Below are 12,033 nucleotides of genomic sequence, written 5' to 3'. Positions count from 1 at the left end.
TTTCTTTTGTTCTTCAGCTCTCCTAATTTACTCTTTAGGTGTGCTACTTATTAGTTGCCATCTAACCTGTTCATTTAGGTTTTTAAATGTATATACGATACATGTGGAAGATAATTTATAATATATATACACAGTTTATAGAATAATAAATTTGGTCTTTTAACAGTATCTTGTTCCTTGTTCATATTTTAGAGTCCTTTTGATATTTAAGCATGTGAATTGTATTTACATTTTGTATTCAGCAATGCTGGTAACTGAAGTTCATAGATAATATGTAAATAAATGGATGTGACTATCTCAATCAAAGTTTATTTACAAAAATAGGAGACCTCATAGTTTCTTGATCTTTGCTGTGGTTCATAAAATTAAGCAAATGCCTCAAGAATAACTGTAATTTCAGTGTCTGCTTATTGCAGTATTGCTTTCCAGGCAGCCCTCCTTACACCTTGCCTTTGACCGTAGGATTTCCCAGCAGTGATCTTTCTGTACATTTTAAAAGATATATATAGTACCTTAGGCAACATTTCATGACAGAAAGATTTTTTAGGCTGTCAGATCCATCACATTCATAAAAGGCTTGTTATTTTTCAGAAATCCAAGGCTTGTGGTAACTGAAAAGACCATCCGACTTGCTTGTCGTCATGCTAAACAGAATAAAAACAACTTGCCATGCTTTTTACTTGGTTCTCTCACAGTAGATGAAGGTAACATACTTTGAAAAATTATTTTTATGACTATAATAGACTCTGTGTTTACTGCTTCAGCCAATTATTGTAATATACTTTGACCATTTTTTCTTTTTTTGCTGTATACCAGTGTTAGGAAGATGAGTTAAAGTTGACACTGCTTATCATAGACGTTGTAGTCTGGTCATGTTGATGAATATATATGCAAGTTATTTTTTTTTAATGAGAGTTTACATATATATGTATGGCTGAGTCCCTATGCTATTCACCTGAAACCATCACATTACTTGTTAATCGGCTATACCACAGTACAAAATAAAAAGTTAAAAAAAAAATTTTTTTTTTTTTAAAATTTTAAATCAGAGTTTCAGTTCAGTCGCTCAGTCGTGTCCGACTCTTTGCGACCCCATGAATCGCAGCACGCCAGGCCTCCCTGTCCATCACCATCTCCCGGAGTTCACTCAGACTCATGTCCATCGAGTTCATCCAGCCATCTCATCCTCGGTCGTCCCCTTCTCCTCCTGCCCCCAATCCCTCCCAGCATCAGAGTCTTTTCCAATGAGTCAGCTCTTCTCATGAGGTGGCCAAAGTACTGGAGTTTCAGCTTTAGCATCATTCCTTCCAAAGAAATCCCAGGGTTGATCTCCTTCAGAATGGACTAGTTGGATCTTGCAGTCCAAGGGACTCTCAAGAGTCTTCTCCAACACCACAGTTCAAAAGCATCAATTCTTCAGCGCTCAGCCTTCTTCACAGTCCAACTCTCACATCCATACATGACCACAGGAAAAACCATAGCCTTGACTAGACTGACCTTAGTCGGCAAAGTAATGTCTCTGCTTTTGAATATGCTATCGAGGTTGGTCATAACTTTTCTTCGAAGAAGTAATCAGAGTTTAATGTACTCTCAGTATGAACAAAATGCTTTCCTATAATCTGGGCTTGCTTGGTTATTTCACATTTCATAATTGGCATTCTAATTAATAACTGCTGGGCTTCCCTAGTAGCTCAATGGTAAAGAACCTGCCTGCCAATGCAGGAGACATAGGTTCAGTCCTTGGGTCGGGAAGATGCCCTGGAGGAGGAAATGGCAACCCACTCCAGTATTCTTGCCTGGGAAATCCCATGGACAGGGGATCCTAGCAGGCTTACAGTTCATGGGGTCACAAAGAGTCAGACGTGACTTAGTGACTGAGCATGCATGCGCACATAATAACTGCTGTTTTGTTCTACAGATGAAGAAAGCGTGACATTGACAGTAGATCGTTTTGATCCTGGTCGAGAGGTACCGGAATTATTGGAGAGAATCCCTACTGCTTTTCTTCCTGGGGACTTTGTAATCCCATGCAAAATTCATACTCAAGGACTTTGTTCAAGAGAAATAATTCACAATGCAGATGACTTTAATTCAGCTTTCAAGGTAAGATTTGTTGATAATGTGATTATTCCTAATTAGCAAAGAATCAAATTATGTGTACTGTGTTATATTTTAATAAACCCATGTTTAATAGATATTCATAAAATTTTTGACTAAATGATTGTTGACCTAAAATGCAATTAACTATAGTTTCTGAGGATGGAAATTGTAGTTGGATAATATGGGTAGCATTCTGGAAGAGGAAGCAACGTAACTAAGATAGCAAAGTACAAAGGAAAACATTGAGGGTGGAGATTTTTGCTGGACTTGTGGGCAGTCACACTTCAGAGCTAGTGTGTGTAGATCAGAGAGCCTTGTCTGCCAAGCTAAGGAATTTTAACTTTGTCTAATGGGCTGTGTTTTTCATTGAAAATTTCTGAAAAGGAAATACTGTTAAATCAAGGATGATTAATGTGATAGGGCAGGCTGAATAGAGTCAGAATAGTTAGGCCTTGCAATAGTCAGGGATGTATTTGCCTATAGTAGAGTGGTGGCAGTGAGACCAGAAAGGACAGTGTACATGAGCAACTACAGAGGAAGAACCAACTTGACCATTTGGGGTAATAAGAACATAATCAAAGAGGAATGGACTTCTTTATATAGATGGAGTATAGAAAATCTTGTACAGTATAGTAAATCTTATTTGATTTAACATCATTTTTCATGTAACCTTCTGGTCACATGGAAAAAGTAAGAGAATTGAAATATTGCAAATCAGAAATTTTTTTGTTAATGCAAGATACATGAAACAAATCCTTTAGAGATGTGTACAGATTTCAGAATTTTAAAATAATCGTGTGATGTCGATTCCTCAGGCTCTGCAGCATCATGTGTGTAGCAAAGAGTCCTTGGACTGTGGAAAACTACTTGCCCTGAGAGCTCACATCACTTCCAGGGAGAGTCTGGACACTGTGGATTTCGACTTGGATTGGGCAGCAGTAACTCTAGCAAACACCTTTAAGTGCACACCTGTGAAACCCATCCCCATCATTCCAACAGCTCTAGCAAGAAATTTGAGCAGTAATCTGAATATTTCTCAAGTTCAAGGTACCTATAAATATGGGTAAGTAAAGTAAAAGACATATTCATCCAAAATTTTAAATATTGGTCACAGTAGTATATTTTCATGTTATTCACATAATATGAAATAATTGTTCAGTCAGTTTACATGCCTGATACTTGATGGCTAGAGAAATAACCAAGGAAGGTGATAAAGTGGTTAATTTTTTTTAATTGCTTATTTTTTTTACTTGTTTATTTGGCTACGCCGGGTGGTAGTTTGGGCACATGGGATCTTCGATCTTTGTTGCAGCAGGAAGGATCTTTAGTTGAGTCATGCGAACTCTTAGTTGCAGTTTGTGGGATCTAGTTTCCTGATGAGGGATCAAACCCGGGCTCCCTGCGTTGGAAGTTTAGAATATTAGCTTCTAGACCACCAGGGAAGTCCCTAAAATTGTTAATTTTTGCTGAATTAATTATTTTCCTGATAATGAGCCTAACGGGGGCTAGAAAATTATTTGTAATATGCAGTTTTACTTGTGGATAATGAGCACAGCAGATAGAGGAGATAATTAAATTAAAATGTTAAATACTCTTGCCTACTAAATTGTCAACCACTTGAGGGTGGAGTTTCCTCACATTGCTGCAGCAGCATCCTCTCTAGCCTCCTGTCCACCACTCTTGGTTTCTTAGGAAATGCATGCCAAATTGCTTGCATTCTGGTCCTCAGCAGGGCTGCTTCCCTGAATCCTCATCCACTTTCTTTAACCATTGTCTGCTGACCTAGGTCAGACAATGTAAGCACCCACTGCTTTAAAGTCTAAGCAATTCCTTTCTGGCTTCCTTTCCCACTGACTCCACCCTAGTTCCTGTTAGGTCTCCAGAGCTAAAACTGTTCGGCAAGGTAAACTCAACTCCAAGTCTCATCTACCAAAAATGCCTCTTCAAAAAAAGATAAGAGAAAGGTTTTTCTTCTCCGACTGTCCCTGAAATAGCAAGAAAATGCCTACACACTGATCAGAGCACCTTTCTGGTTGTAGTGGCACAAAGGAAAAAGTGTTTCAAAATGAATGGTCAAAGGTCATAGTGATTTTTAACTGTTTGAACTAAATTGAACATTTAAATTCTCTTGGAGGAATAAAGTGCTTCTCAATGGGGACCAGAAATGTGTGTTAAAATTAACCAAAAAATTAGTTTATTTTCTTTAATATCTGTGTCCATGTAGTAGTGAAGCAGGAATTTATCAGGCTGTCAAGGCAGAAGAGCTCTCAAAGCAGGTGTGTCATTTTACTAATGTAAAACTCTTGCCAACTCTGGCTTAATCATCATGGTTTGATAAATTCATCATCTTTGTGTTTTAAGGCTATTATAGCAATAAAATGTATCTTCTGTGGTATTGTCAAGACTTTACATCACAAATGGAATTGTTTTTACTTTAGTGTTTTAAACCCACAACAGTAAAGTTAACTCTTGACAATTGTACTGTAGATATCATATTCTTAAAACTTATTGTCAGTAAATAAGTCCAATAACAAAGTATAAATGTAGTATAATGTCCTTTTAGGGAAAAGTGAGCTTTGGGGCTCTATCATGATTTGCAAAATTCTTTGATAGCAGTTGGAGGAATATAGTACAAGGAAGATTGAATACCCCTCACCTAATTCAGTGTCCTTCATTGACAAGTCACATCTGTTGTAATCTTGTCAGTTCACCTGGATGCTTGATCACTTCCAGCAGTAGGAAGTTCATTTCTTGCAGGGAAACCTATTTGGTTGTGAAATTGTCAGCCTTGATTTTAATACTTTTGATTTTTAAAAAGTTGATACTTTCAGAGCAAGCTTTTTCAAAAGATGTGTAATCTTTATTGACCATTTTAATAGATAGAAATTTTAAGATATTAAATCTGTTCTATTTTGTCCTTGGAATTGCTGGAGTCTTTTTCTACACTTTGAACTCTTTGTGTGTATGTGAGAGAAATTATTTATTTGAATCCTTTTCTCTGCCTAAAATATACTTCTTTAGGGCTCAGATTATTCTCTTTTAGGTAAAGTACATAGTTCCAATTGTTTTTTGTCTCTTGCTTAGATATCTCACCATGGATGAGACACGCAAGCTATTACTTTTGCTGGAATCTGATCCCAAGGTCTATTCTCTACCGTTAGTGGGAATGTAAGTATTGCATTACTTATAAAAACCTTTTCAGCCATATATGTATTTAAATGTATATGATAAATACGTGAATCATTTGTACTATGAATATGTCATTAATACTTGGATCAAGGGAAAGGCTACCCACTCCAGTATTCTGGCCTGGAGAATTCCATGGACAGTCCATGGGGTCGCAAAGGATCGGACACGACTGAGCGACTTTCGCTTTCTACTTATAAAATCATGAATGCCAGTGATGCTTAAGCTTTCTTATTTTAATAGCTGAACCAATTAAAGCAAGATTTTTGTCCAATCTTAGGAAGAATTCTAGTATATAAAACAAAGCTGAATTCTTCTGGTTGAAGCTGAAGCCTTAGAGCCCTGTTTCTTTAACCTTACTCACTATTCCAGTCCTTAAGGCAATTTGAAGAATCCAGGACTCAGAATATAACATTGTTTAAAATTCACTGCCAGGCAGTTTTCCAGAAATTCTCAGTATTTATGGCTGTCTCTTTCAAGTTAGTGGTTAATGACATTTAGACAGATTATTCAGTCAGAAATTTATCTTAATTCAGTATTTATTGAGTGCTCACCCTATACATAGTCTTGTGTTTCATACTGTGTTGGGATTTAAAGCTCCTCAAGGAATTTATAATTTACTATGAAATAAACAGTTTAGACTGAGCACTATTGCTGTTTTTAAGAGAGATGATAGGGGAAAGGCAAACTTGAGCTGGACCTTATGTGTGTGGCCAATAGAAGGAAGGATTGATGGGGTAAGGAACCCGTGTGTGGGAATGGTATGTGCAGAGTTAAAAAATAGGAGTGCACAAATGTTTTGTGGACTATGAAATTTACTTACTGTCTGTTCACTCTGGTCTTAAGTGGCTGTGTATTGTTCCTGCTTAAGTGAGTACCTATTAAGAATTTTTCTGTGTTTCAGGCTACCCTATATATTTATAGAATTCAGTCCTTTCAATAACTATGGTTTTAGGCTGCTAGCTTCATCCTGCCTTATTTCAGAATAGTTTTTCTAGTACAGGCTAATTGATTAATTCTTATTTTCACTTCTGTTGTTAACCATTTTTCTCTCTCACCATTTGACTGCCATTTCAGGTGGAAAAGGACAGAAAGTAGTGCTCTCTCTGAATATCTGTCTATAGTTATAGCTATATCTACAGTCTCCCTCTTAATTATCACCATGGTTTAATGTTTATAGATTTCTTGATTATGAGCCCTTTGAGCTATTCCTGGTGAATGCCAAGGATCTCTGCCACATTACCTTGAGAAGAACATAATCTAAAGATGTTAAATACTAATTTGTAAATGACTGTAGTTCTTAATTTCTATTTTTTGTTTTAGCTGGCTGTCTGGAATTATACATATCTATAGTCCTCAGGTATGGGCCTGCTGCTTGCGATACATGTTCAGTTCTTCTGTTCAAGAAAGGTAAGTGGTATTTTTATTTTGATAGGGCTTTATTTTGATCTTTTCCTCTACTCATGTTTTATTGATATCATTTAAGATTCATGCAATGCCTTAACGTTTTACAAACCAGAAGAACAAACACACCAAGGAAAACAAACCTTATATTAAACAGGAATAAAACCAGACAGAAAAGATGATGTTGTGCTAAACTTGGAAATATCAAGAAATTCACTTGCCTAACAACAGTACTGTAACACAGAAGATACATTTTTAATGACTGGGGGGAAAAACCCTTGGGATCATCTACTCTAGCATTCTATTTTATAAAAAAGATTAATTTTCATTGATGTGACTGAAAATGTTAGAATTTTTTTACCTTAACAAGTGTTTTATTTACTCAGTGCTACTGATAGTACCCTAAGAAACACTTGAATTTTAATGTTCTTGGAACTAAAGTATAAGCTTTGGAAGTAATAAACTTTCTGACCTCACTTCCTCATTTTATTTTGTACATGGTACCACTATTTGCCTCTTACTTTCTTTATCCATTAAATGAAAATTCCATATTCTCTTTCTGTCTGCTTTGGTGGCTATAATACACTTAAAAGAAAATTTAATGGGAAGCCAGTGCAAGTACTTGACAATAAATCAGACATACATAAAGATGCATAATAAAAATGTCTCTTCCACCCCATTTCCCCAGATACCCTATCCCCAGAGACAACCACTGTTCAAGGAGTGCTTCCTTCTTGAAGCATAGACAAATATCACCCTTCCTGACCTATAAAAGTTAAATCAAAAATGAGATCACACTGTTCACCCTTTTCTCTGTTGCTTTTCTCTCTATGTCATTATAACTTAGAGATCATTACTAAATCTTGGCACATACAGATTTAACACGTATGTTTTACAACTGAATAGTAAATAATAGATACTACATTTTTAAAACTGCTCCTTTTGCTTGCAGATAACTATGTCTTATACATCTTTGTGTGCAGATACTAGAATATTTGTAGAATAAATACCTAAAAGTGTTTTTTTCTGGGTGAAAAGCATATAATTTTAAGTTCTGATGCATGCTAAGTCGCTTCAGTCATGTCCCACTGTGTGAGACCCTTCCAGGCTTCTCTGTCCATGGGATTCTCCAGGGAAGAATACTGGAGTGAGTTATCATGCCCTTGTCCAAGGGATCTTCCCAACCTAGTGATCGAACCTGTGTCTCTTGCATCTCCTGCGTTGGCAGGCAGATTCTTTACCACTGGCTCCACCTGGGAAGCTTTGGTAGATATTGCCAATTTGCCCTTCAAAGGCTACCAGTTTATAATCTTTCTGACAGTGTCTGAGAGTGCCTGTTTTCTCCATCCCCTCACTAACACTGTGGAACAAGTATTTGTTGAGCACCTACTAGGTATCAAGCACTATTTGTGATATTGGCAGTAAGCAGTACACAAAATAAAGACCCTACAGAGAAAAGCATTAAATAGGAAAAGTAAAATAAATAATATTTTACAAGGTGATAAGCGCTGTGAAGAAAAACAAGCAGGGGAGGCAGATGTTGTGTTGATACAGGGGCAGGTAGGGTTGCAGTTTTAAATAGGGCAGTCAGGCAGGCAAAGACCTGAAATGAGGTAGTAAGCCATGCGGCTGTCTGGGGCAGCGTCCCAGACAGATGGGTGCAAAGGCTATGCGTGAAAGATCACCTTGCATCTTTAAGGCACAGAAAGAAGGTAGTGTGGCTGGAGAGGAGTGAGGGAAGGGAAAAACAATAAGACCTCAGAGAGGTAACTGGAGGGCCATCATTAGGCTTTGATCTTTGCAAATCTGACAGATGAAAAATGGCCTTTTCTGATGTTTTATCACGTCAACTTCTTAGAGCTTCCTAATCGTGTCTCTTGCCTTTATTCTATTGGATTGTACATCTTTTTCACATTGCTTTATAACAGCTCTTTTTATTCTCTGTATGTATGCGTTTATATAATGTGTAAAGTATACAGAGAAAATGGGCTTCTCTGGTGGCTCAGCAGTAAAGAATCCGCCTGCAGTGCAGGAGACGTGGGTTCGATCCCTGGTTTGGGGAGATCCTCTGGAGGAGGGCATGTAACCCACTCCAGCATTCTTGCCTGGAAAGTCCCATGGACAGAAGAGCCTGGCGGGCTATAGTCCCTAGATTGCAAAGAGTCAGACACTAGTGAGGCAACTAAGCACACTTGTACACACAGAGATACATGTATTTATTAAAATATATGTGTTATATGCTACAAAGATTTTATATATGTATATAAATATGTTATAAAAATGTGCATATGTATTGGTGGGATTTTCAGGTGATTTAGTGGTAAAGAAGCTGCCTGCCAGTACAGGAGACACAGGTTCAATCCCTGGGTCGGGAATATCCTCTGGAGAAGGAAATAGAACCCACTCAAGTGTTCTTGGAGAAGGCAATGGCACCCCGCTCCAGTACTCTTGCCTGGAAAATCCCATGGATGGGGGAGCCTGGTGGGTTGCTGTCCATGGGGTTGCGAAGAGTCGGACATGACTGAGTAACTTCACTTTCATGCATTGGAGAAGGAAATGGTAACCCACTCCAGTGTTCTTGCCTGGAGAATCCCAGGGACAGGGGAGCCTGGTGGGCTGCCATCTATGGGGTCACACAGAGTCGGACACGACTGAAGTGACTTAGCAGCAAGTATGGACAGAGGAGCCTGGTGGGCTACAGTCCAGTCTGTGGGAGTCACAAAGTGTTAGATATGACTGAGCACTCTATAGATACATAGGCACAAGTTTATTTCCCCCCAGAATGTCATTTTATTGGACTTTGGTTAATATTTTTTTCCAAATAGATGTTTTTTTAAAGTCAGATTTATCCTTTCTCTTTCTGTTTTGGTTAGAAAGGATTTTTATTAAAAATCTCTTTAGAAGCTTTTACAATTCTACTTTTGACATTTTAATTATAAAATACAATTAATTTTCCCTGCAATAAAACACAAATGTTCCTTTTGGCATATTAGTACAATTAAGTTTTATTATCAGTGACTGGTCTTGCTTTAATTACTTATTGATAGTAAATGCTCAGTAAAGTTAGTTTTGAAGCTCTCTCTGTTAGTCTGAAGCATTAGGCAATTTCTTTGATACCTGAACTGTAATGCCACCCTTTAACCAAGGAGGCATCAGTATCGTTTGACATAGCTTAGGTTGATACTTAACAGCATTCTGATCAGTGGTCTTGTCTGACTCTCAAGCGAGGAACTGAACAGAATGGGCATTCTGCCTCCTGAATTCCCACTGCCTTATTTTGTTAATAGTATAATATATCCCCAAATAATTTTCATTCAACATTTTACAGAGTAGAGAATTAACTAAAAGTGTTTTTAAATGCTGGGTTTTGGTGTGTGTTTTAAGGACTCTTGATTACTTTACAAATATTTGTTGAGTCATGTAGTGAACAAAATGAATATTCATTTTATCATTGTTTACAGTAGTGAAATACTATAAATAATTTAAATATCTACTTTTAGATATCTATGTGAATCAGTAATAACACATCTATATGTTATATTACTGGATAGTAACTAGCAAAGAATAAGAATATCAAAGGTATAGTATAGAATAGTGACATGGAAAGAAATCCAAGATTGTCAAATAAGAACTAGCAAATGCAATTAAAGAAACAGTTCCATGTACCATTGCAGCAAAAAGAATAACATACCTAGGAATAAACCTGTCTAACCTGACCTGTACTGAGAAAACTATAAGATCCTGGTGAAAGAAATCAAATATGATGCAAACGGAGATGTGCTATGTTCTTAGACAGGAAGAATCAATATTGTAAAAATGGCTGTACTACCCAAAGCAATCTACAGATTCAGTGTAATCCCTCTGAGATTACCAGTGGCATTTTTCACAGAATTAGAACCAAAAAATTATAGAGCCAAAAAATTATACAATGTTTATGGAAACACAAAAGACTTCAAATAGCCTAAGCCATCTTGAAAAAGAAAAACTGATCTGGAGGAATCAGGTTCCCTGTCTTTCAGACTATGCTACAAAGCTACATTAATCAAGACAGTATGAAAAAATATGGTACTGGCACAGAAACAGAAATATCAGCCAGTGGAATAGGATAGAAAGCCCAGAGATGAACCCATACACCGATAGTCATCTAATCTATGACAAAGAGAAGAGTATACAATGGAGAAAAGACAACCTTCTTTAAAAAGTGGTGCTGGGAAAACTGAACAGCTACATGTACAAGACTGATACTAGAATGCTCCCTAACACCATACCTGGAGAAGGAAATGGCAACCTACTCCAATATTCTTGCCTGGGAAATCCCATGAACAGAGGAGCCTGGCTAGCTATAGTCCGTGGAGTCGCAAAGAGTTAGACATGACTGATGGACTAAACAACAATTAATATCATACACAAAAATAAACTCAAATTAAAGACCTAAATGTAAAGACAGACACTGTAAAACTTAGAAGAAAACGTAGGCAGACCACTCACTGACATACATTGTAGCAAGATCTTTTCTGACCCATCTCTTAGAGTTATGAAAATAAAAACAAAAATAAATAAGTGGGACCAAATTAAACTTAAAAGCTCTTGCACAGCAAAGGAAACCATAGACCAAACAAAAAGACAACCTCTAGAATGGAAGAAAATATTTGCAAATGAAGTGACTGACAAGGGATTAATCTCCAAAATATATAAACAGCTCATGCAGCTCAATATCGAAACCAAGCAGTCAGTATGATTTAGTTGCTAGTTGTGTCTGATTCTTTGCAACCCCATGGACTGCAGCACACCAGGTTTCCCTGTCCATCACCAACTCCTGGAGCTTGCCCAAACTCATGTCCATGGAGTCGGTGATGCCATCCAACCATCTCATCCTCTGTCGTCCCCTTCTTCTCCTGCCTTCATTCTTTCCTGGAATGAGGGTTTTTTCCAGTGAGTCAGTTCTTCACGTCAGGTGACCAAAGTATTGGAGCTTCAGTATCAGTCCTTGCAGTGAATATTCAGGACTGATTTCCTTTAAGATTGACCAAGTAACCCAGTGAAAAAATGGTCAGAAAACCTATATAGACATTTCTCCAAACGAAACATACAGACCAACAAATGCATGAAAAGATGCTCAGCATCGCTTATTAGAGAAATGCAAATCAAAGCTACAATGAGGTATTACCTCACACCGGTCAGAATGGTCATCATCAAAAAATCTACAAACAGTAAATGCTGGAGAAGATGTGGAGCAAAGGGAACTCCACACTGTTGGTGAGGATGTATTATAAATTGGTACAGCCACTGTGGAGAATAGTATGGAGGTTCCTTAAAAAATTAAAATTAGAACTACCGTATTAC

General features: G+C 37.4%; 1 protein-coding gene across 5 annotated transcripts in view; it reads left to right on the top strand.

Annotated features, from left to right (window-relative positions):
- Positions 1–12,033, top strand: part of STIL (STIL centriolar assembly protein) — a 53,963-nt gene that overhangs the window by 10,271 nt on the left and 31,659 nt on the right. For all 5 annotated transcript variants that reach the window (XR_009596652.1, XM_042247658.1, XM_060400027.1 and 2 more), the window contains exons 4-8: positions 592–704; positions 1,919–2,103; positions 2,916–3,163; positions 5,185–5,268; positions 6,610–6,696. Coding sequence is in view for 4 of the 5 variants with exons in the window: in XM_042247658.1 (XP_042103592.1) it covers positions 592–704; positions 1,919–2,103; positions 2,916–3,163; positions 5,185–5,268; positions 6,610–6,696 (717 nt within the window). In the remaining variant the exon portion in view is untranslated. The remainder of the gene's footprint in view (positions 1–591; positions 705–1,918; positions 2,104–2,915; positions 3,164–5,184; positions 5,269–6,609; positions 6,697–12,033) is intronic.

Source organism: Ovis aries, chromosome 1 (assembly GCF_016772045.2).
Source record: "Ovis aries strain OAR_USU_Benz2616 breed Rambouillet chromosome 1, ARS-UI_Ramb_v3.0, whole genome shotgun sequence".
NCBI classification, from domain to species: Eukaryota; Metazoa; Chordata; class Mammalia; order Artiodactyla; family Bovidae; genus Ovis; species Ovis aries.
Note: the sequence above shows the minus strand (reverse complement) of the source record. Positions and strands in the feature narration are given on the sequence as shown.